The sequence below is a fragment of the Kogia breviceps genome, chromosome 9 (genome assembly GCF_026419965.1).
Source record: "Kogia breviceps isolate mKogBre1 chromosome 9, mKogBre1 haplotype 1, whole genome shotgun sequence".
In the NCBI taxonomy this organism is placed as follows: domain Eukaryota; kingdom Metazoa; phylum Chordata; class Mammalia; order Artiodactyla; family Physeteridae; genus Kogia; species Kogia breviceps.
Window position 1 is genome coordinate 44,601,091 of NC_081318.1, and position 26,259 is coordinate 44,627,349.

Below are 26,259 nucleotides of genomic sequence, written 5' to 3' on the forward strand. Positions count from 1 at the left end.
GAGGCTCGAGGCTGGAGCTGCAGTACAGATGACATGAGCTTTATTGCTTATGCTTTTACAACAGTGTGCAGAGGCAGAGACAGATGCTTGTGAGGTAGACTATGTCATCAGCCCCGGTTCCTTACTCCTCCCTTTGGGTGGGGCCTACTTCCCTGACTTCTTTTTTCTTTTTCCATAACATTAATATTTATTGCTTTATATGAATACTGTATTGGAAGCCCATTCCCTGCCTTCTTGACTTGGGTTTGGCTGTGTGACTTGCTCTGGCCAATAAAATGAGGCAGAAGTGATGGATGCCATTGATGAGCCTCAGTGAACCCAGCAGGACTTGTAAGATCCCAGAAGAACAGAGGAAGGGAGCAGCCCTAAGTACAGTGAGGAAGGAGAAGCAGGGCTCTAGGTAGAAAATTGGGATTGGGACAGAGGGGATAACAATTGCTGATTGGCTGGTGCCATTCAATATTCAAGAATATGTTTCTAACAAATCAACAGACTGGTTTTGGGAAGCTGGTGCACCTTAGCTTAGTCTAATTTTTATAGAGTTTTCACTTTTCTGGTTTGTGAGAGTGGAAGCAACAGTGAATCAAAGACTTCATTTGAAAAAATGGCAGAACTTAAATTTTTAAAAATGTTAAGTAAAGAAATTTCATGGATTTCTCATTTTGCTGGGTAAGCTTTGAGAATATTGTCTTGACACCAAGACAGATACGAAAACCATTTCCTAACTCTAAGGGCCTTGCATTTCCATGAAGGCAGTGAAATTTCTTTTGGAGGGTTCTAGGTCAATAGTTCATTTAAGAAAAGCTTTAATTTATGTCTGCAAGAGATAAGGGGATGGACTGTTCTCCTAATAGGTTCTTTTATAGGCCCTCCCCCTCAGTGTAGGGCCGTGGCCACGTCCTCTTCATCTTTTTATTCCTAGCATTCGATGCAGTTCCTGCCATGTAGATAGTGGTTGTGTAAATGTTTGTGGGATTGAAGTGAATTTTAGTCTTTTGCATTTGACAGACTAATATACAAATAGACCATATATGAAAATATAACTCTGATTTTCTATCTATAGCAACCAGTCCAGAAAACCAAACAACTCCCGTAGGAACTGGCCCAAAATGGTCAAGACTTCATTAATAACTGACAGCTTCTCTAATTTTTGCCCCTACTTTTAACTTTGGACCGATTGGAGAAAGCCAAATGTGCTACCCTAACTAATCACATAAGGTGCTCCACTTCTAGTTAGCCTGCCTGCAGCTTCCCATGCCAACAGCCTTCAGTCAAGGGCACACCTCAGGTCTTCCCTTTTTTCCATCATAAAGCTTTTCCACTCCTCTGCCTGGCTTTGAGTCTCTTCCAAAACATGAGTGATGGTGGCTGACTCCTTTGCTAGAGCAGGCTCTGAAAATAATAGCCTTTGGAATATCTGCTTTATTTAATGAATTGAAATGGAAGATTTATTTTAATTAAATGCAACAAACATTCATTGAATGCCAAGTATATGCCAGGTGTTAGGCTATTTGCTGTTTACTACTTAAAAAGAAAATGGTTGTTATAATAATTTTTAAAATTAAAAACTTAAATGTAATATTTTAATTAATAAAATTTTAATATTTAATATATTAATTAAAACAACCATTTGTATTTTGATATTTTATCAAAACATTCAGACCGATCTATTATTTATTAAATTGTTTTAGATTAAGATGTATTATACTTTTTTTTTTTTTTTTTTTTTTTGGTACGCAGGCCTCTCACTGCTGCGGCCTCTCCCGCCGCGGAGCACAGGCTCCGGACGCGCAGGCTCAGCGGCCATGGCCCACGGTCCCAGCCGCTCCGCGGCATGTGGGATCCTCTCGGACGGGGGCACGAACCCGCGTCCCCCGCATCGGCAGGCGGACTCTCAACCACTTCGCCACCAGGGAAGCCCAAGATGTATTATAATAAAATTACATGAGTAAGTACAAACCCCAAATTGCTTGAAATCTTAACTACTTTTGGATCCAAAATCGAGGTTTCAATGCTGAATCTGTAAAAGAAACTAAGTCTTGGACATGATCATGGCCACTTTCCCTCAGAACTTTTTCTGTAAATGGCCAGACAGTGAATATTTTGGCTTTGTGGACCATTCAGTCTTTGTCAAAATGACTCGACTTGAGGGTTGCAGAGCAAAAGCAACAAGAGATAACATGTAAAGGAATGAGTGTTGGTCTGTTCCAGTACTAAAATTTGTTTATGAACCCTGAAAATTGAATTTCATATACTTGTCACATATCATGAAAAATTCTTCTTTTTATTTTTTCCCAACAATTTAGAAGAAATAAAAAACATTCTTAGCTCACAGGCTGTATAAAACAGGCAACAGACCAGATTTGGCTCGGGGGCCATTGTTTGCCTCATAACATAAAAATACTCTGAATATCTTTAAATATAACACCTGGCAATACAGATGATATTGAGACTAGTAGGTCCTTTTCCTATGTATTTCTGCTGTGATTTTATATGTCCTTGTATATGGTATATGGTACAAGTTATATGTCTTTCTATCTTAGTGAGGCTAGATTCATGCATATACACACACACACCCCACATACAAATTTCATATAAAATTGAAAGAATATTTTCACATACATATGTTTTATATATTACCGATAATAAAAAATAACATCATGATGTCTTTCTTCTCTGTCTTTGGCTTCCTTTAGAATTATGTTTCCTGTTTCTGTTTTAGACTGGCTCAGAACTGGGTGGGAGGGAACGAAACAGAATAACCAGCCCAGTAGGTGCAGATGTCCTTTAAAGTCTGAGGGAATTACAGATATTATGTTTCCTTTCCTAGCTTTATTTCCTACCACAGGGTAATGACAATTAAGAGCAATTGAACCACTCCCTGCTAACAGCCTCTAGATTTCAATCACAGGACCTTTGGCAGAAATTCAACCACAGTAAAACCCATGGTGCCTTGCTGGGAAATTAGTGGCATACTTGCCTCTCTCTCCCTACCTCTGTTTTTGACAGACACCTTAAAGCTATCCCAGCATCTTCCCTGCTGTGACTTCACTGTGGCTCCAGATTCCTGCTAAACACAGTGCTGCAGGCAGCCACTACCAATCAAATGCAGGCACACTAAACAAAACTGATTTGCCATGTATGTGATATTTTTGTCTCCATCTTAATCTAAGAAAGCTCAGTTGTTGAAATTTATCATGTGAAGAACAGTTGAAAATCTGGGAAGGGAGATTCATGGGACTTTCAGATTTGGCCTTTTTTTTACTTAGACCATGAAATCTAGTGGTTTTTTATTTTTACTTTTTTTATTCTTTGCTTCTTAGAAGTGGTTCAGTTTAATTTAATTTTTTTTTTTTTTTTGCGGTACGCGGGCCTCTCACTGTTGTGGTCTCTTCCGTTGCGGAGCACAGGCTCTGGACGCGTAGGCTCAGTGGCCATGGCTCACGGGCCTAGCCGCTCCATGGCATGTAGGGTCTTCCTGGACGGGGGCATGAACCCGTGTCCCCTGCATCGGCAGGCGGACTCTCAACCACTGTGCCACCAGGGAAGCCCCAGTTTAATTTAACACAGCTGAGGCAAGACATGAACTTAATTAGAGTAGAAATATATTAAAAATTCTTCATTTAGGTTTAAAGGCCTATGTACCAAACGGGGAAAGAAGCTTGCCCAAAACGGGCCTGGGGTTTTAGTAGATGGCATTTTCAGAACACTTTGATGGAAGTCTAGGGTCTGCTGGATTATATAGGAAGGAACAGTTCCAAAGTATTCATTCTATCCTGATTAGACCACACGTGGATCATGGTCTTCTGTCTTGTAATTCAGCACCCCCAACCCCCAGCAACAACAACTAGAGAGCATTAAAAGGAACACATGGAGGGAAACAAAGGGTCTGAGCAGCCTGTCATATGGAGATGAGCTGATGAAGCGGGCAGTTGGCTCGAAAGAGAGAAGGTTTGTGGGAGCACAATAGCTATCTTCATATACTCACAGTTTTATCACCTAGAAGGCGGCACAGGTTGATTCTCTGTTACTCTGGGGGCATCTTTCTTCGTTTGTTTCTTCCTTTTAAATAATTGGATTAAAAAATTGTGGTTGAATACACATAGCATAAAATTTACCATTGTAGTCATTTATAAGTGTATGATTCAGTGGTGTTATGTATATTCACGTTGCTGTGCAACCCATCTCCAGAACTTTTTCATCTTGCAAAACTGACACTCTATACCCATGAAACAACCCCCTGTCTCTCCTTCCCCTCAGCCCCTGTCAACTACCATTCTTTCTTTTTCTATCAGTTTGACAACTCTTGGTACTTCATAAAAGTGAAGTTATACAGTATTTGTCTTCTGTGACTGACTTGTTTCATTTAGCATAATGTCCTCAAGATTCATCACATGATAGTATGTGACAGAATTTCCTTCTTTTTAAAGACTGAATAATATTCCACTGTATGTGTTTACCACATTTTCTTTATCCATTCATCTATTGATGGACATTTGGGTTGCTTCTACCTTTTGGCTTTTGTGAATAATGCTGCTACGAACAGGGAAATCTCTTCGAGACCCTGCTTTCAATTCTTTTGCTTACATATCCAGAACTGGTATTGCTGAATCATATGATAATTCTATGCTTAACTTTTTGAGGAACTGCCATACTGTTTCCCACAGCAGCTGTGCCATTTTGCGTTCCTATCAACAGTGCACAGGGTTCCAACTTTTCCACATCCTTGCCAGTACAAGGACATATTGTAAAATACAATATTTTATGGGGTTTTTTTGATAATGGCCATCCTATTGGGTGTGAGGTGATTGTGGTGAGGAATGTTTCTCAACCTGTGGGAACCCATGCTCCTTTTGAAAAAAAAAGAAAAATCTCAAGCCCTTTAAAAATGTTATTTGAAATTTTAAAAGATACTGAATATCTTGTCCCCAAACAAATCTCAGCAATGGTAAATTTGCTTTCCCAATCACACAGATCCGAAGACTTCACCAGGGAGACTTTCTTCCTTTCCACAATAAACGTTTTCATTAGAATATCTAGAGCAGGTGTTGGCAAACTATAGCTCACAGGTCAAATTTAGCCTGCTGACCTGCTTTTGTACACTCTTAAAGCTAAGAATCATTTTTACATTTTTGAATGGTTGGGAAAGAAATCAAAAGAAGAATAATATTCTGTGACAAGTGAAAACTGTATGAAATTCAAGTTTTAGTGTCCAATTCAATTCTCAGGAAGGGCTGTATGCTGGCTCAGGCTGAGAGTGAGCCGAAGTTTGGAGGCCTGGAGGAAAGAGAGACGCTTAACCACAGTTTGGTTAACAAGCATTTTGTCCAGTTGATCAGTGGGGATGAAACAGTTCAGCTAATCATTTATGAGGCAAAGAATGGGAATTTGTAGGGTCAGTGTCTACCCTTGTCATAGATAAGTAAAGGGACATCTTTGAGTGTCATCTAAGTCATCTGGGAAAGGGTGTTTTTTGTTGTTGTAAGCTATTTTCCAGGACATGAAAGGACAGGGGATATCTCCACCTTCACTGTTTCAGATAATATTCAACACTGTCAATGGTAGAACCTCCAAGATCCAAAGTCACTCAACTTTGTAGCATGGGTGACTCAGATCTTTCCAAGGCCCCTCAACACACACTCTGCCGACCACCCACTGGTGGAACTGTGGCTGGATAGGAGTGCTCCTGCCCTTGATGGAAGAGGTCAGTGGCCTGGAAGAGGAAAGGCAAGGGCATGAGAATGACATCACCTACAGCTGGCATATTCTCTAACAGCTTTCTCTAACCAAGCTCTAGCTTTCGATACATGGTTTGTTTTTTTGTTTTTGTTTTTCAATGCAAGCAGAAAAGGAAACAGGGAAGATTGTTTCAGGCTCACCTCTTCCCACTTACAGGAGAACTGGCGAGAATCTGATTATCAGCAGTGTCAACAACCAAACTCTTAGTTGAGTTTAGCTTCCCTCCTGGAGGAGTGTGTGTGTGTGTGTGTGGGTGGGTGGGTTTAGGGTAGCAGCTCTTTACCATCCCATTCAAAAGTCCTATGTTTATGTAAATACTTTCCCAATGGGTACAGTCAAGTGGAGTATGTACTCCTAAGTAGGTCCAAAATACCTCCTTCCTCACCTCCTCCCATGCCCACATTTACATTATTGCTAATGATGCCTATGTCAGGTTTGCAGGAAAATCAAGTCAAGGTACAAGAATAGGAAATGTCTGCCCAGGGAGCTCCCTTTCTAAAAGGCCCTTTGGCCAGAGAGAGGATTTCTACTTGTCTGTCAAGTGAGCAAGGAAAGAATAAAAAGCACTTAAAAATTATAAAGAAGTTAATATAGCCATACACACAAATGGGTTGAGGGACACTGTTGCTTTCCTTCTGTGTGCCCTGAGAAGATGGGTTCCTGATGTTAGCAGAGGTGAGAGGACACTCCTGATGGTCCTTGCATGGCATGGGGATCATGGTGTGCATTTGCCTCCATGTAATGTTAGCTCAGGGCCTAGGACTTCAGCTTCTGCCCACTTCACAGGAAACAATGCCAAGCACAGAAAGCTGTGTTATCCCTGCAGCTGTCCCACTTCAGTTAATCCTCTGATTTAAATGCCCGTTGAGCATGGGTTTGTCCATCTGGAAGCCACCTCCATGATAGTACTACTTCTCGCATACTTATTTGTATGCCATTTCACAGATGACAGTGCCAAGAGTCATATCAGTGCTGGGCACTGAGGGAGGAGGGGAGGTTGGATCCCAGGCCAGCTGAGGAATCCCTGATAAAGTCACTCTCCCCTCACACATTCCAACTTCATATGCTGTGTATTTCACAATTGTCTTGCTTCATAGTTCAATGCCTGAAACCTTCAAGATGGGGAGCAGGGAGGATAGGAGACTGGGTTTAGAAAGAGGAGTCCCAGACACAAGATCCAACTCCATTGCTACTAACTAACTGGCTGTGACCTTGGGCAGGACCTAATACCTCTCTGGGCAACAGGGTTTTACCTGGAACTTAATCCCAGACTGCTCTTCCTGCTTCTGGATCCACATTAGGTGTCACCACCTTCTTACTGCAGTCAGAGAAGGGGTGGGGCCAGCAGGGCAGGCCCATTAATAGGGTCCCTGGCTGCTCTGGCTTCCCTTCATGGGAGCCCCCAGGGCTGCTTTCCTGAGGAATTCTATCAGAGTTGCCTCCCCTTGCACCTTGGCTGTCCTTTCTGGCCTCCATCCCCCATGGGAAGGGTGGGCATCTTCTTGGTCCCCACAAGGGGGAGGCACCCAGGATGAGGGGCACGGGAGGAGGTACGCTGGGGAAGGGGATCGCCTAGCCTTCCTCAGGGACAGCCAGGAGCCCAGCCGGGCTCAGCGGGAAGGCACAGCCTGGAAGAGTAGTGATATTGGCCCTAAGAAGAGTAATTGAGAAGAATGTAGGCTCCTCCTCTGCCCTCGCTAAACCCTCCATCCTCTCGGGGGACAGAAGCGGCCCAGATGTGTCGGAAGGAGCAGGAAGGACGTGCCAGTACTTTGGCCCCAGGTGAACAAAGTGCAGAAAGTAGAGAAAAAACCGGTATCCCTCACATAATGCCACGCCCTTTCCCCCCACAATCCCCAGTAAAACCTCTGGACAATCTCTGCGCACTGGCCCCTCCAAGTGTCCTCACCCACCCCGGATTATCGGACAGGTGCGGACACCGCCCGGGTTTTCCTCAGTCCCCGGCGTGGGCGCGCAGCCCTCCCTGCAGCCTCCTCCTCCTCCGCCTCCTCCTCCTCCTCCTCCTCCTCCGCCGCCGCCGCCGCCGAGGAGGGGCTGCAACCCGCGGAGGCACAGGAGGAGCAGAGGCTGGGGGCGCTCCGGCGCGAGGAGAGAGTAAACCTTTGGCGGGCAAGGAGTGCGGGTCCCACCGGGAGCCTTGGCCGCTCTGCCAGGCCCAGCCCGGCCCTCCGAGATGGGCTCCGTCTCCTCGGCGCTGGCGCGGTCCCGCAGCGCCTCGGTGCAGTTGGGCTGCTTGCCGCCGCAGCCCGAGGCGCCCCCGGCTGCTCACGCTGCTCGCAGAGACCCTGTCGCGCTCCCCAAGACCCGGAGCCTTGGACCAGGGCGTGGAGAGGCCGCCCTCCGGCCCGCAGCCGGGAAGGCACAGCGGGCCGCGCCGAGCTCGGAAGGGCGCGCGAAGTTAGAGAGTTCGGAACTGTCCCCGGTGCTGAAGCGTGCGGCAAGTATGTCTCGGCCCCGTTTGTCCGGAAGCCCCCGCTCCGCGGGTAAGTCTCCTTCTCTCGCTCAAGGATCGCGGGGAGCTGCTCCGTGGAGACCTATGGGGGCCCTCTTTACCGTCAGGGCTCGGAGACGTGAAGGCTCTGTCTCCCAACAGGATTTCGGTTTTCTTGTCCTCTTGCCCATAACTTGCCCATAACCTCTTGCCCATAAAACTTGCCCATTAACTTTCACAGATTAAGACTCATGTCTGACTCATGTTAATAAGGGGTTATTTCATAAGGATCATCTTTCACAGGGGTTTAAACAGTGGCTGGCAAGGCAGTTTGCAACCTAAGGATCCCTTTCCCCATCTTTGTACTGGTGTCGGCACCATGAGGAGACGTCTTCCTTGTTTTCTTGGAAAGACAAGGATAAAGGAAGTGCACCTTTTTCCCGGGGGAAGTGGGAAAAGGGCAGGAGATTCCAGCTTGTCCAAGACTTATCCATGTGTGAAGAAGGAAACCAGTATTTGAGCTAGTCTCTTCTGAAGGGACTTGGGGGTGTGTGGCTGGGGAGGACATTTTAAGGGTAGGCAGCAAGGGAGAAGTGAAAAGAGCACATGAGATTTGGAGTCGGTGGTGGGTCTGAGTCTCCATCTCCTGCTTTCATTGTGGTCTTGGGCAGGATACCCTCCTTGTGCCTCAGTTTTATCATCTCTGATATAGGGATGATAATACATTTCTCACTAGGTAGCTGGAAAATCTAACCAGGCACAGTGCATGCAGTAGTGCTTTGAAACTGTCAAGTGCTGTGCAAATACTGATGATCCCTGAACCAGATCTCTAAAACTCTTCAGCTGAAACTGAAGGGAATTGTGAAACGTTTCAATTTTTAGTTTGAGATATGCAAAGGTCCATTTCATAGGGTAAGTCCTGTTTTGTGTAAGTGGGAGGAAAAGTCCTCAGTTGGTTCATGTAATTTAAAAAATCACACTAGAAAAGTTACAAAATACATCAGCTGGGCTTTTGGTCACATACATAAATCCTCACTGCATCCCAAGCAATAGCTCATTGCTATTGTCTGTTGAGTGTTCAAGAAGGATTCAGTAGATTCAGTGGGCAATATTAGTTCCCCTGAAGAGAAAGATGAGGTTAGTGGAGAGGGGGATTGGCTCACACTTTGACTCATGAGAGGTAAGTATACATGTAACCTTATTCCCTTGAGAATTTCCTTTAAAAAAATAGTGTGTTTATCTATTAGCTTTTATTTGTTCTCATTTCACTCAAACAACGTTTTAAAACAAAAATTAAAAGAAGATACATGTACATTATGCTTGCAAGGGGGGATTTATCATTATAAAATATGTTAGTTTTTTTGCATTCATAGGATATCTTGTGGTGTTAATGGAAAGAGAACCAGATTTGGAGTCAGGATATCTGGGTCCTGCTAAGGTCTGTATCCTAGGCCAGGAGACCTATATTTTCTAAGCCTGTACTATCAGCTCTTTTAAAATGAGTACAAATAGAGTTGTGCCATCTCCTATGCCATGAAGCTGAAAGGAAATTATGGAGATAAAATTGGTTTGTAAACTATAAGTACTATACAAGTGTAAGGCATTATTAACATATCTGTAGACTTAATATTTTCCAATGTGTAGGATGGAAATTTCATTTTTATATAATCTTATAGTTACATTGGATGAAACATGGACTTCGTTTATGAAACAATTGAATACTAGATTGTGTGTGTGTGATATCAGTTGAATTACAAATATCTACATGTCTATGGAAGAATATTACCATATTTTTTCCTCATGCTTTTGATGATATGGACAGAAGAGTTGTATATTGCAGTTAATTCACACATTTGTAATTCCTGAAAACTAATTTCTAGGAATTTGAATTGAATTAATTTCTGTTCTGGATTTGATGAATACACGTTGGAAATACTTTTAACTTTAACATTTTGATTGTATGAGAATTCCTTTTTTCCGTTCCTTCCATTTTATTTCATAAAGAATATCTCAAATTAAAAATAACATTCAGAGTTTTATGTCACCTAGGATACTTACACAAAGTTATTCAGTTTCTATATTTTGCTGTTAAAAAAAAAAGAATGGTATTTGAGCTTGAATCTTTGAAGTGTGGTGGGTTTAGATAGTTGGAATTGCAGATGAGGCTCAGTTTTATCATCTTTAAAAGTGAGGTGAGTTGCCCTTACCTGTGAATCCGGGTGGCCCTTTGTTGGACTAGATTGGATTTCTCCAGATATTGGGTCGAAGAGCACAGAACTTGTGAATCTGGGAGAAAAGTAGATATGCTGCAAACTAAAACTTGTACTTTACAAACCAAACTGAATATATACATGTGTGCTATGTGCCAGATGTTATTTTATGAGATGGTGGGATGGGTCCTTTAATTATCATTTTACAGATGAAGATATCAAGGCACAGAGAGGTTAAGTAACTGGTCACACAGCTAGTAAATGACAGCCAGAATTTAAACCTTGGTAGTCTAGTTCTGGAATTATATTCTTATCTACATCTCTGTACTACTTGTCTTAAGTGCTATGGGTTTATTTCCCATTTTCCAGTCCTTTACTTTACTAGTATTTAGTAAGGTCCTTTGAAAGCTTTGTCTTATCTGAGCTATACTCAGGGGAACCAAGGGAAAGTGCGTTGGTCCTGGGAGGGAGATGTCGGAGTATTAAGGAAGAAACAGTTACCTTGGATATTATTGTGGTGGTAATTAAAGTGAAAAAACTTTAAGTGGAAAAACTCGGTGCACAAAGTCAGGGCAGTAAGGCCAGCTGTTTCTCCTCATCTTCATTAAAGGCTATGAGCCTCTGAGATGTGTTTTACTACGGATGGTGATAGTTCCCTACTCCTCTCTCATGACACTATTGTGAAGGTAAGGTATCAAAACCCAAGTGGGGACCTGGCTTATATTAAGCATGGGTGTTTTGTATGTTTGTTTTTTAGAGCTTTGCGGCCCTGCTCACTGGTAGAAAGTAAGAATCAGGTTGATCCATTTTCAATAAAAAGATACCTCAGAATAAACCAATAACCAGATAAACAAAAAAACCTTCCACAGCTACCTGTCTGTTGTGTAATAATCAGCAGTAGATTATCTGAGGCTCCTAGCTTTTGTCAGAAATTCCCCTGGATGGGGAGAGACTTTGACATTATTCATTAAGGTGGTTTTTGGTTAATAATCTGTGTATTAAAATTATTGGGGCTTTATCAATTTTCAGTTGTTATTCCCCCTGCCTTTTTTTTGTCCTGCTGTTTTAATGTTTGGAAAAGGTGTATCCTACAAGAGGTAGTTTCATACTGCAACCGATATTTGTCAAATGATGGTCTTGGAACACTGTCTTGCTGAATTTGTTTTTTGGTTATGCCTCACAGCTCATGGGATCTTAGTTCCCCGACCAGGGACCAAACCCGGGCCCTGGCAGTGAAAGCACCGAGTCCTAACCACTGGACCACCAGGGAATTCCCTGTCTTGCTGAATTTTATTTTCTGTTTCTTGGTTTTCATCTAAATCTTCTGTGACTCCTGAAAAGGTTATCGCCATTGGGAGGAAAAGTTTTCTTCTACCCACTTAGACTTATAGTCAGGAGCCTGTAAATTAACTGACAGTAGTTTAAGAGGAGAAAAGACAAGGTTTAATTATATTCACCTGAGGGAGTACTTAGTAATGAGTAACTTGCTGAATAGCTAGAGATAAAGGTTTATATACCACTTGACAAAAAAAGAGAGGCTGTTTAGGCCTTCAGTGGGACAATATGAAAGGTTTTATTGGGCTTTTTGATGCTAGTGGACAGCTGAATTTGTGTACTTCCCAGTGCTAAGGGTTAGTCTTTTCCCAATCTGGAAACCCCCTCGGGGTGGGGTGGTGGTCAAGGGCAGCTATATTTTCTGGAGGCTCTGCTTAAGTTTAGAAAGTGTTTCTTGCTGTTGATGCCAATCAGATGTTTTCAGTTTAAAGTAAACATCATACCACTTTGGTGGGCTATTAATCCCTTTATCACTGTTTGCCTCTAACTTCAGTCCTCTCATGCTAGGATCAGTGGTTTTCAAATCTTGGTGTTTATCTTAATCACACAGGAGAGCTAATTTCCAAAGTCCAGGCTTGTGGGTATGAGATAGGGCTGGGGGTGTTAATTACTCTAACCAAATTTCCCAGGTGACTCCCTTACCACCAATGTATGTATCACAGTCACCTGGAGGCTGGCCAGAACACAGGCTCCTGGGCCCCAACTCCAGAGTTTCTGATGAGTAAGTCTGGCAAGCAGTCTGAGAATTTGCGTTCATAACAAGTTCCCAAATGCTGTTGATGCTGCAGGTCAAGGGATCACACTTTGAAAACCACTGGTCACAATGCATAGAAACCACCTAGAAGGAACACTATTCTTAGATACATTGTGTAATAGCCATTATTGAATTCTTGATTTTGGATCTTGACAGATCCCCAAAAAGAGACTCTGGATCCTAGGTAGCTTTCATTTGCCCAGTCTCTCTGCTTCACCTGCCCAGCCCCTTAGCAACCACTATTGCTAATTTCTAAAATGACAGGATACTTATGATTCTTCACCAGTGATGCTTTTAATTTGGGATTAATTTTTTTGGAAATTTTCAGCCGAGCTAAAAGGACTGATTAATATAAAAAATAAAACAAAAGCTTTTATCATTTTTAAATACCAGAGGGTGGATGGTGATCCACTAGTGTCTTCATCTTTAACACTCACAGCATCTTCTAAGGTATTTCCCTGTTCCAAGTTAATTTAAACAGACACAAATGGCCTTCTAAAAGCTTAGGTTAGTGGCAGGCAATACTGATGAGAACGGACGTGTGATGGGCAAGTGTTGGACCCCTCTGGATTTGGCATTACCTGCAGGAACTGCCCCCACTTCCACAATGTCTTCCCCGTAGGGAGGCCAGCCCGGGTCTCAGTGCCCTATCAAGGCTGAAAAGTCTCTGAGTCACTTTCCTTTGATTCTCTTTCTTGGCAGTTACTGGAGTCATTGCTTGCAAAGCCAGTCTCAGCTTAGGGCAGGGCTGGGTAAGCTGTTTAGCTCTGAGCCACCAGTGGTGTATTTGCTCCTGTTGGGTGGGGAACTTGGGGAAGGATGCTTCACAGCTGTACAGTACTTTACAGCTTAGAAAGGCCCTAGAGAGTCTCTTTATGTTTGATCTTCAGGACAGCTTTCTGTGGTAGGTGAGACACGTGGCCTTATTGCTGGCCTTTAATAAAGAAAGATTTAAATCAACTTTTATTTTTTACTGATGACATGCTTTATCCTAGATCACTTGCAGTTAGTTAGACTTTCAGGTGGCCCATTATTAATTCTTCCAGCAAGTGGATACCAGGAAAATAGGCTCTGGAATCTTAATCCTTGGCTCTGATACATCCTGGCTCTAGGAACTTGCCTTCTCTGAGCCCATTTCCTTATCTGGGAAATGGAAATGGAAACGGTATTGGTATTGACCTCACCTACACAAGGTGATTTATGCAAGGAACTTAGTACATGCCTTGGGACATGATAAGCATTTAAATATTAATTATCTTTACAGATAAATAATCAGAGATGTAGACCCTGTACATGTAGATGTACAGATATGGGACTCTTTCCTGGAGTCCCACAGCCCATGGACTGGCAGAGCTAGCGTAGAGATCTTTTGATTTCTAGTCCAGTTCTCTTTTCACAATGTCATAGTGATTCTTCTGTGGAAATAAAACAATAACTGTAGTGAGAAAGATAGGAAGGAGAAGGATGTAGAACCAGAGAAATACTGGAGACAAAGGGGAAGAAAGCAAGAAAACACAAAGCCTTTGGTGTTAGGGAGCTGGGGCCCTCGATCACCTACTTCTGGGGTAAGGACATAGATCCCACATACATGTGTCCCCCTTGATGTGATATTGTCTGTAATTTCCTCAAACTGTTCAGCCTATGCAGTGGTCCGTGTGTGCATGTGTGTGTGTGTTTCAATCTGCTTTCTAGGGGCAGGTAGTTAACACCCTATTCAGAAATACTCAATAAGAAGTGTATTCCTACATTCCTCACCTATTCCTCCAACTGCTCCAATTATGTAATGCCTAATTGTGTTAAAGATTTTAAAATCAGAATAAAGGTAATTGGGAATAATTTTTCATTGGTCACAATGAGTGATGTTGAAGGTATGCCAGGGAACTTCTGCCCTTGCATGAGCGAGGAGTAAGAATCTGACGAGTCCAGCGCGCTATATACCTGCCTGAGTGACATCCTAATCCTACGTCTCTGATTTGGGTGGGAGACAAAGGCTGAGGCTAGCTGATTAAGTTGTGCATATTGCTTATAATAAGTGTTCTAAAAATCAGTTGGCCACATCAAAACAGCCATGTCAAAAAGAAATAAAACAAAGACAAAAACCAGAAACAAGACAACCATGTCAAAATGGACATCAAAATGTCCCGTTGTTTCTAATGTATGGATGTGGTGTGTTTCTTCGTAGAGAGTAGCCACTTGGCCAGATCCCTCCAAGGTTATATTTTGAGTTTCCTAGTGGAGCGGGGCAGGGGATGTGTCTACCTCTCTTTCCCTTCCAGACCACACACTGAGGGCAGGGATTTCCCAGAGGCCCTTCTCACCCCTGACCCTGAATAAATATCTAGGTCATTCCCAAGCACACTCTGAGCCTCTGCATCCCAGAGGGAGGGAGAGAGGACGGGAGGAGGGTTCTGGGAAGATCCTGTGATCTTAGATCTAAGATTCTCAATGTGTCCTTTCAGCTCTGCCCAGACCCCTATTTACATATCAGCACCCATCCAAGGCTCCAGTGGCAGGTACATCAGGCCTCATCACACCTGAAGGCTGCAGGGGTGGGAGGGGGTCCCACGCAGCATGCAGCCCCTCTGCACTGCTGAGGGAGGGACGGAGGAAAGCTCTCAGCCTGCTGCCCACTGCCCTGGCTTTTCAGAATTCTGAGGTTCCTTCCCTAAGAACCGGCCCCTGCCCAACTCAGGGGAAAACTCTTCTTCTGCAGGGATTTTCACTCACCGTGTGGTCTTGGCAATGACTAGCCTGTAAGCCAGCCAGCAAGAGTTTTTGCTTTTTCTGCCCTGTCACTTTTCCCACAGCCATACTAATTGTGGCCTCCCCAGGGAAAAGGAAGGGAGGCGTGTGCTGTCTGCTCCAGCCCTGTCCAGCTTCCAGCCTTTTGCTTTGTTATTATGTCCTCAGATTTGGGCTCCACTGGGTTGGGAAATGGAGAGAGGATGAGAGTGCCAGGTAAGTAGGGGCCCGCAGACCACTGCCTGCACCCCATGTCGCTTTTCAAGCTGTCTCATAATGAACTGACCCCCAATACTAGGTGAGTCCTCTTTTTCCCCTTTGAGAAGATTCCTCAAAAATTTTTTTTAAAATGGCATACTTGAACATACAGACTTCAAGGGGACTAGAAAAAAAAATCACATGTCTTTTTAATATTTCTTTTACTTTGTTATACCTATTTAAAAGTCTCAAGAGGCAGAAAATACTTTAGTTTAGAATATTCCTTTTTCCACTCTTACATTTCATAAAACACTTTTTTGTTTTGGTTTTCCCGAGGCCTGTTATTCAATAACTTAACAGATATCTGCATGTTCGTTATGTGCCCCAAACACTTTTATTTACTCTTCTTACGTGCCTTTTTATCACTAGTATTACTGTCTTTACTAAAGTCATTTTGGGATCATCTGACAGTTTTCCAGAGCACATCATCTTCACCTGTGTCTAAGCTGTTTGTATGACAGCACTTTTGGAATCTGTGAGCAATGCTGTTCCTGGAACTTTTACAAGGCATGTACTGACTGAGGTTTAGCTTTCAGCCATTCAGATTCACTTCTCCTCCTTTCGTGAAGTCTGACCTCTAACCTGCTACAAAGGAGAGACTTGAGAGCTCAAGTTTCAGTGAGTCCCTCTTTCCTGAGGGTTAACTTGGTGTGCGCGTGCACGCGCACAGACACACACACACACACACACACACACACACAATCCTTGCTCGTCATTTGGGCATACATGGCATTAATGAATCTTCATAGCTGGAAGGGACCAAGGAGATTGTCTGGTAGTAGATAGTACCAACTTCTTTTAGTATTTTAGTATGAGTTGAAAATGGCTTTATTGTTATAAAAATAATACAAACTTGTTGCAAAAATGTCAAAAAATGTAGAATAGTGCAAAGAATAAAGCAGTAACAAACTCAGCCAAAGATAACCACTGTTAACATTTTGGTGAACACCCTTCCAAGTATCTCTTTAGGCATGCGTGCGCGCACACACATACACACACACACACACACACATATTTTACATAAATTATATCATTTTATACATGCTATTTTATAATAATGCTTTCCACGCAATAATATTTTGTGAGCATTTTTTATATCAATATAGTTAAACATCATTGTTTTTAATGGGTGCTCTTCTGTGTATATGGTATAATTTACTTTTAACTCTGCAACTGATGGATTTTGGGGTTGTTTCCAGTTTTTAAAAAAATAAATTTATTTATTTATGTATTTATTTATTTTTGGCTGCATTGGGTCTTCCTTGCTGTGTGCGGGCTTTCTCTAGTTGCAGCGAGCCAGGGCTACTCTTCATTGCGGTGCATGGGCTTCTCATTGCGGTGGCTTCTCTTGTTGCAGAGCATGGGCTCTATGTGTGCGGGCTTCAGTAGTTGTGGTATGCGGGCTCTAGAGTGCAGGCTCGGTAGTTGTGGCGCACGCGCTTAGTTGCTCCATGGCATGGGGTATCTTCCCAGACCAGTGCTCGAATCTGTGTCCCCTGCATTGGCAGTCAAATTCTTAACTTCTGTGCCACCATGGAAGTCCCTCCAGTTTTCTTAATTTTATACACATCAGTGTATACATGTCAATCCCAATCCCCTAATTCATCACACCACCACCACCACCCCCCACTGCTTTCCCCCCTTGGTGCCCATACATTTGTTCTCTACATCTGTGTCTCAATTTCTGCCCTGCAAACAAACTGGTTCATCTGTACCTTTTTTTTTTTTTTTTGGTACGCAGGCCTCTCACTGCTGTGGCCTCTCCCGTTGCGGAGCACAGGCTCCGGACACGCAGGCTCAGCGGCCATGGCTCATGGACCCAGCCGCTCCGCGGCATGTGGTATCTTCCCGGACCGGGGCATGAACCCGTGTCCCCTGCATCAGCAGGCGGACTCTCAACCACTGCGCCACCAGGGAAGCCCCATCTGTACTATTTTTCTAGGTTCCACATATATGCGTTAATATACCATATTTGTTTTTCTCTTTCTGACTTACTTCACTCTGTATGACAGTCTCTAGATCCATCCATGTCTTAACAAATGACCCAATTTCGTTCCCTTTTATGGCTGAGTAATATTCCCTTGTATATATGTACCACAACTTCTTTATCCATTCATCTGTCAATGGGCATTTAGGTTGCTTCCATGATCTGGCTATTGTAAATAGTGCTGCAATGAACATTGAGGTGCATGTGTCTTTTTGAATTATAATTTTCTCTGGATATATGCCCAGGAGTGGGATTGCTGGGTCATATGGTAATTTTATTTTTAGTTTTTTAAGGAACCTCCATACTGTTCTCCATAGTGACTGTATCAATTTACATTCCTACCAACAGCACAAGAGGGTTCCCTTTTCTCCACACCCTCTCCAGCATTTGTTGTTTGTAGATTTTCTGATGATGCCCATTCTAACTGGTGTGAGGTGATACCTCATTGTAGTTTTGATTTGCATTTCTCTAATAATTAGTGATGTTGAGCAGCTTTTCATGTGCTTCTTGGCCATCTGTATGTTTTCTTTGGAGAAATGTCTATTTAGGTCTTCTGCCCATTTTGGATTGGGTTGTTTGTTTTTTAATATTGAGCTGCATGAGCTGTTTATCTATTTTGGAGATTAATCCTTTGTCCATTGATTTGTTTGCAAATATTTTCTCCCATTCTGAGTGTTGTCTTTTCGTCTTGTTTATGGTTTCCTTTGCTGTGCAAAAGCTTTGAAGTTTCATTAGGTCCCATTTGTTTATTTTTGTTTTTATTTCCATTACTCTAGGAGATGGATCAAAAAAGATCTTGCTGTGATTTATGTCAGAGTGTGTTCTTCCTATATTTTCCTCTAAGAGTTTTATAGTGTCTGGTCTTACAGTTAGGTCTCTAATCCATTTTGAGTTTATTTTTGTGTATGGTGTTAGGGAGTGTTCTAATTTCATTCTTTTACATGTAGCTGTCCAGTTTTCCCAGCACCACTTATTGAAGAGACTATCTTTTCTCCATTGTATATCCTTTCCTCCTTTGTCATAGATTAGTTGATGATAGGTGTGTGGGTTTATCTCTGGACTTTCTATCTTGTTCCATTGATCTATGTTTCTATTTTTGTGCCAGTGCCATATTGTCTTCATTACTGTAGCTTTATAGTATAGTCTGAAGTCAGGGAGCCTGATTCCTCCAGCTCCATTTTTCTTTCTCAGTATTGCTTTGGCTATTCAGGGTCTTTTGTGTCTCCATACAAATTTTAAGATCTTTTGTTCTAGTTATGTGAAAAATACCATTGATAATTTGATAGAGATTGCATTGAATTTGTAGATTGCTTTGGGTAGTAGAGTCATTTTCACAATATTGATTCTTCCAATCCAAGAACATGGTATATCTCTCCATCTGTTGGTATCATCTTTAATTTCTTTCATCAGTGTCTTATAGTTTTCTGCATACAGGTCTTTTGTCTCCCTAGGTATTTTATTCTTTTTGTTGAAGATTTTTTGTTCAGATTTTTCATCATTAGTGTATAGGAATGCAAGAGATTTCTGTGCATTAATTTTGTATCCTGCAACTTTACCAAATTCATTGATTAGCTCTAGGAGTTTCCTGGTGGCATCTTCAGGATTCCCTATGTATAGTATCATGTCATCTGCAAACAATGACAGTTTTACTTCTTCTTTTTCAATTTCTATTCCTTTTATTTCTTTTTCTTTTCTGATTGCCATGGCTAGGACTTCCAAAACTATGTTGAATAGTAGTGGCAAGAGTGGACATCCTTGTCTTGTTCCTGATCTTAGAGGAAATGCTTTCAGTTTTTCACCATTGATAATGATGTTTGCTGTGGGTTTGTCATATATGGCCTTTATTATGTTCAGGTAGGTTCCCTCTATGCCCACCTTCTAGAGGGTTTTTATCATAAATGGGCATTGAATTTTGTCAAAAGCTTTTTCTGCATCTATTGAGATGATCATATGGCTTTTATCCTTCAATTTGTTAATATGGTGTATCACGTTGATTGATTTGCATATATTGAAGAATCCTTGCATCCCTGGGATAAATCCCAATTGATCATGGTGTATGATCCTTTTAATGTGTTGTTGGATTCTGTTTGCCGGTATTTTGTTGAGGATTTTTGCATCTATATTCATCAGTGATATTGCTCTGTAATTTTCTTTTCTTGTAGAATCTTTGTTTTGTTTTGGTATCAGGGTGATGGTGGCCTCATAGAATGCGTTTGGGAGTGTTCCTTCCTCCGCAGTTTTTTGGAAGACTTTGAGAAGGATATGTGTTAGCTCTTCTCTAAATGTTTGATAGAATTCACCTGTGAAGCCATCTGATCCTGGACTTTTGTTTGTTGGAAGATTTTTAATCACAGTTTCAATTTCATTACTTGTTATTGGTTTGTTCATATTTTCTGTTTCTTCCTGGTTCAGTCTTGGAAGGGTATACCTTTCTAAGAATTTGTCCATTTCTTCCAGGTTGTCCATATTATTGGCATAGAGTTGCTTGTAGTAGTCTCTTAGGATGCTTTGTATTTCTGCGGTGTCTGTTGTAACTTCTCCTCTTTCATTTCTAATTTTATTGATTTGCGTCTTCTCCCTCTTTTTCTTGATTAGTCTGGCTAATGGTTTATCAATTTTGTTTATCTTCTCAAAGAACCAGCTTTTAATTTTATTGATCTTTGCTATGGTTTTCTTAGTTTCTATTTCATTTATTTCTGCTCTGATCTTTATGATTTCTTTCCTTCTGCTAACTTTGGGTTTTGTTTGTTCTTCTTTCTCTAGTTCCTTTAGGTGTAAGGTTAGGTTGTTTATTTGAGATGTTTCTTGTTCTTGAGGTAGGCTTGTATAGCTATAAATTTCCCTCTTAGAACTGATTTTGCTGCATCCCATAGGTTTTGGATCATTGTGTTTTCATTGTCATGTGTCTCTAGGTAGTTTTTGATTTCCTCTTTTATTTCTTCAATGATCTCTTGGTTATTTGGTAATGTATTGTTTAGCCTTCATGTGTTTGTGTTCTTCCCATTTTTTTCCCCTGTAATTCATTTCTAATCTCATAGCGTTGTGGTCAGAAAAGATGCTTCATACTATTTCAGTTTTCTTAAATTTACCGAGGCTTGATTTGTGACCCAAGATGTGATCTATCCTGGAGAATGTTCCATGCACACTTGAGAAGAAAGTGTAATCTGCTGTTTTTGGATGGAATGTCCTATACATATCAATTAAATCTATCTGGTCTGTTGTGTCATTTAAAGCTTCTGTTTCCTTATTTATTTTTGTTTTGGATGATCTGTCCATTGGTGTAAGTGAGGTGTTAAAAGTCCCCCACTATTATTGTGTTACTGTCAATTTCCTCTTTTATAGCTGTTAGCAGTTGCCTTATGTATTGAGGTGCTCCTAGGTTGGGTGCACATATATTTATAATTGTTATATCTTCTACTTGGATTGATCCCTTGATCATTATGTAGTGTCCTTCCTTGTCTCTTGTAACATTCTTTATTTTAAAGTCTATTTTATCTGATATGAGTATTGCTACTACAGCTTTCTTTTGATTTCCATTTGCATGGAATATCTTTTTCCATCCCCTCACTTTCAGTCTGTATGTGTCCCCCTAGGTCTGAAGTGGGTCTCTTGTAGACAGTGTATATATGGGTCTTGTTTTTTTTTATCCATTCAGCAAGCCTATGTCTTTTGTTTGGAACATTTAATCCATTCACTTTTAAGGTAATTATCGATTTGTATGTTCCTATGACCATTTTCTTAATTATTTTGGGTTTGTTTTTGTAGGTCTTTTTCTTCTCTTGTGTTTCCCACTTAGAGAAGTTCCTTTAGCATTTGTTGTAGAGCTGATTTAGTGGTGTTGAACTCTGTTAGCTTTTGCTTGTCTGTAAAGCTTTTGATTTCTCCATCGAATATGAATGAGATCATTGCAGGGTCGAGTAATATTGGTTGTAGGTTCTTCCCTTTCATCACTTTAAGTATATCATGCCACTCCCTTCTGGCTTGTAGAGTTTCCACTGAGAAATCAGCTGTTAACATGGGAGTTCCCTTGTATGTTATTTGTCGTTGTTCCCTTGTTGCTTTTAATAATTTTTCTTTGTCTTTAATTTTTGCCAATTTGATTACTGTGTGTCTTGGCGTGTTTCTCCTTGGGTTTATCCTGTATGCGACTCACTGTGCTTCCTGGACTTTGGTGGCTATTTCCTTTCCCATGTTAGGGGAGTTTTCGACTGTATGTGCCAGAACCACACTGTTCTAATTACTGAGGCGTTAGTAAGAGTAGTGTCTGCTCATTGCTTTCCTTCCTCAGAGATTTTCTGGCTGTTTAAATTTCCATGTGAATATTTGAATCAATTTTTCTAGTTAAAAATGAAATAGAGATAAAACTCTATTTGTTGATATTTTTGTTTGGATTAAGAAATTTATGTATTAACCTAGGAGGGAATTGACATCTCGATGATGCTGAATTGTCCTTTCTACGAACATGTCTTTACAATTATTCAAGTGTTTCATATATATATATATATATATATATATATATATATACTCACATATATGCATGTACACACATGGAATTATTCAAAGATTCCTACTTTATTTGGCTTAAATCAAGAATAGCCGTTGAAGTTTGTCAAATTCCCCTTTAGTCTCTAAGGAATCAGTCTGACTTTTCTCCTTAAATCAATAAATATAAATAATAGATTTCCTAATATTGAACCATTTCTGCCTTTGTAGAATCAATTTTACTCTGATATGACATATTATTATTTTAATGTGCTATTGCATTTTGTTGGTTAATATTTTATTTAGGATTTTTGTATTGATATTCTTTTTTTTTTTTTTTTTTTTGCGGTATGCGGACCTCTCACTGTTGTGGCCACTCCCGTTGCGGAGCATGGGCTCCAGATGCGCAGGCTCAGTGGCCATGGCTCACGGGCCCAGTCACTCCGCGGCATGTGGGATCTTCCCAGACCAGGGCACGAACCCGTGTCCCCTGCATCAGCAGGCGGACACTCAACCACTGCACCACCAGGGAAGCCCTGTATTGATATCCTTAAGTGACATTTGTCTTTAGTTTTTTTTTTTTTTTTGGATGTACAACAATTTGTTTATTTTTTCATCTATTAAAAACTGTTTCCAGTTTTTGGCTATTAAAAATAAAGCTGCTATTCCTGCACAAGTCTGTATGGACACATGCTAGTTTTTTCTTTTGGGTAGATACTTAGGAGTGAAATGGTTAGATTATATGGTAGGTGTATGTTTAACATTTTAAGAAACTGTCAAACTGTTTTCCAAAGTGGCTGTACCATTTTACTATCCCATCTGAAGTGTATGAGAGTTCAGTCCTTCACATCTTCACCAACATTTGGTATACATGTTTTTTAAGCCACTGTATTACATGTTCAGTGGTTTTGATTTATTCTCCCTTAAGTACTAATGATGTTCAGCATCCTTCATATGCTTATTTGCCATTTGTAAATCTTCCTTGGTGAAGTGTTGATTCAAAGCTTTTGCCTGTTTTTTTTAATTGGATTGTTTGTTTTTCAGAGCTCTTTATATATTCTGGATGGTAGTTTTTAATGTATATGATTTTTTTTTTAAGAAGAGGATTTGGCTTTCTTTTTTTAAAAAAAAAATTTATTTATTTAGGCTGCTCTGGGTCTTAGCTGCTGCACGCAGGATCTTCATTGTGGCATGAGTGCTCATAGTTGTGGCATGTGAACTCTTAGTTGCGGCATACATACGGGATCTAGTTCCCTGACCAGGGATCGAACCCAGGCCCCCTGCATTGGGAGCACGGAGCCTTACCCACTGGACCACCAGGGAAATATGTGAAATGTTTATTAGATTTTGATATCGATGTAATACTCTCTTTATAAAAATAACTTAGAAGATTTCTTTTTCTTTCCAAACTCTAGACAAGTTCAAATACCACTGAAATTACCTGCTCTTTGAAACTTTGTATAATTCTAGTGGAAACCTTGGACCTCGTGCTTTTTGGAGAGGCAGTTTTTTGGATAACTTCCTTTCTTTCTTCTCCAGAAACTGGACCAGTTAGATATTTGGTTTCTTCTGAGAAATCTTTAGGCAAACTATATTCTCCTAGAAAATTATCTATTCCATTCAGATTTGAAGGTGTATTTATTTAGGGCTGACTAGCTGTTTACAGAAGTTTTAGGGACAGAGGAAATGGGTAACATTGAGCTTAGCACAGCAAACCGCTTAAAATCATACATTAAACTCCTCTGTTTTTTTTCTTCTCCTCATCTCTTGGCCTGCCTCTTGTTGCTTTGCTATTTTCTCTTTCCTGCCTAGTAGCATCTTCCCACCCCTCAGAATTCATCTTAGCTATTATGGAGAGTTTTCTAGTTCTCTTAGTCTTACTTCTCCAGTTGATATGCTGGAGCTGATCTTTTCACAAGTAAACATAATAAACCCCAGCAATGATGGCGCCCTGGGATGATGAAATTCAAATATAACACAACTGACAATCTCTTCCTCCCTCTGCACAGCTGGATTTTAAATTCCAGTCACTTGTGGGGCTGAGGGAGTGTGGTGAGGTGTGGAAGTGACTCCTCTATGATCACGTGGAGCTTTCTCAGTTTCATGTCAATCGTTCCTGACTCCCTGTCTGAGCCAAGAAATGTCCTCATCAGGATACTATCTGTCTTACAGGGGGAGGAGGCCACCACCCTGCCTTCCCTGGCTGGTCAGGCACAGAGTCTGAGCCCAGTGTGATCCTGGCTCTTCCCTTCCTCTCCTGACCTGTGCAGGGTTTGAACTGGAACTGTGTCTCCCTGTGTCCCTGTCTCAGCCAAGAAGACCAGCGGCTTCAAGGAGCACCCCCACAGTCCCACGCACATGCACATTATAAAGTAACTGGAAGCTCTTCTGAAAAATATTGCTTTTCATTAACCTTGCAGTAATGCAACTTAAGCATTTCATGCAATTGGATTTTTCTGGATTACATTTTTTGCGTATGGTGGGGTTTTATTGTAAACATCAATACGTTATGCTGAACAGGAAGAAGAAAATCTGCAGCCTGCTTTGAGTAGCAATTTTTTCCCCATCATACACTAGAAATAGAGGTCATCAATGGCACCTAGGCGCATTTGGTGTTCCTCTCCTTACTGTTCTCTCTACAGTTTGTACCTGAGTGGAGTATACTCGAGGATTTTACTTATTTTCCTCTTCCAACCTGGGAGGTCCTAGGAAGGACTTCCTTTTCTTCTCTTTAGTTTTTCAGTCTCAGTTCCTGACCCCAAGTCTGGTTCATGGTAGGAGCTCAAGAAGTGTGGAGGAAGAATCCATAGGCGAGACCAGGGACTAAATCTCGGTGTATTGCCATGACAGGAGCCTGATGGTGCAGTGGAAAGACAGTGGGTAAAACCAGGAGGCTGCTCCTAGTTTTGCTTCCAGTTGCTTTTTGGCCTCTGTGGGATAAGACACGTAGCTTCTCTAGGCATCTATTTCTTTTCTATAAAATGAAGATAATCATACCTGTAATGTCTACCTTATGGGTTGTTGAGTTTACCAAAGAAAATAGCAAGCATGAAGGGCACTTATAAAAGTATTCTGAGCTCCACAAGCGTGATGACTCATTTATGTAATGTGTGAGGGACAGGTGTGCATCTGATGGGTACGCAGGTATACAAATAGGCTTCTGAGTTCCATCCAATCTTTACAGTGAAATAGGTATCCTGAAAAAGTCTTCTTACGAATTTCTAGAATAATTAATAGAGCACAGCAAACATCTTTTTAAATGCAGAGCTGAGCTTGCAGGAAATTCATGGAACCTCTTGGAGGCCAACGAAGTGAGGTGGGGCTGCAGATCTCTGTAACCAGGGTTTAACCTCGCTGGGGGACAGGAGACAAGGCCTCAGGCCTGAGTTAACTAGGGGATTGGAACTGAAACCCCTGTATAAAGCTAGGGCCCTTGTGGAGAAATGCGCTAAAAGAATTTTTGCCCACCAGCAATAAGAAAAAAATAACAATATGTCATTTATTTTATCTTGGGTTTGAGTCGAGAAAAGAAAGTCTCTTTTAAGTCTTTATCTCTGCAGGTTTGCTATTGCTTGTGTTTGAATTCCTGATTCCTGAGCCTATACTCCCTGTAGGCTCTGGGACATTACAAAGTAGACTTTATAATATTCGATATGTATAAAAGGCAAATATATACATTTGTATAATATACAGTAACATACAAAATAAAGTAGACTTAGGTTGCTAGTTCCTGGCTTCCATACAAAGAAAATTTAACACTTGCTGGAGCGATGTATCCTCAATCCACGCCCCACAGGGCTCCCACAGTCTCGCTGAAATAAATGCTCCATCTAAAATTTTAAGTACAGACTTAAGAACAAACAAGCCACCTTCAACTGTGGTATTTTAAATGAGAGGAGCTAGATGCATAGAAACATATTATAGCATAATCCCATTTTTAAGAGAACAGACACTCTTCTCTCTCACAGACACATACTCACATATACCCCTCTCTGTATAAGTTTGCGTATGATGAGATAAGCACGAATAAAGTACAAGATATGCATGAGTTGTTAACATGGTGATCTGGAGGGGGGGCTGTACCAGGAAAAGGGGAAAAGGGACAAGCAAAAATGAAAAAGAGGTTTATACAATCCTAGTTCCTTCCTTCTTCTGCCCACTCATTCTGCATCACCCTGTGCAGGATTTAGACTAGAGGGCATGTCTCCCTGCTTCCCTGTTTCAGCCAAGGAAAACCAAACAGCTCCAAGGAGCACCCCTATGAAGCACATGGGCACAAAGAATATGTAGAGTCATCAAT

The 26,259-nt window shown here is 41.4% G+C and overlaps 1 protein-coding gene across 12 annotated transcripts in view; it reads left to right on the plus strand.

Moving 5' to 3' along the window:
- The first annotated feature begins 7,622 nt into the window (after positions 1-7,622).
- The window catches only part of PDE1C (phosphodiesterase 1C), a 701,054-nt gene continuing 682,417 nt past the window's right edge, over positions 7,623-26,259 (plus strand). For 7 of the 12 annotated variants that reach the window (XR_010842164.1, XR_010842165.1, XM_067042381.1 and 4 more), the window contains exon 1: positions 7,730-8,243. Coding sequence is in view for 10 of the 12 variants with exons in the window: in XM_067042381.1 (XP_066898482.1) it covers positions 7,934-8,243 (310 nt within the window). In the remaining 2 variants the exon portion in view is untranslated. Of the gene's footprint in view, positions 8,244-26,259 lie in introns of all 12 variants that reach the window. The other 5 variants (XM_067042375.1, XM_067042376.1, XM_067042377.1 and 2 more) reach the window with 3 other exon arrangements.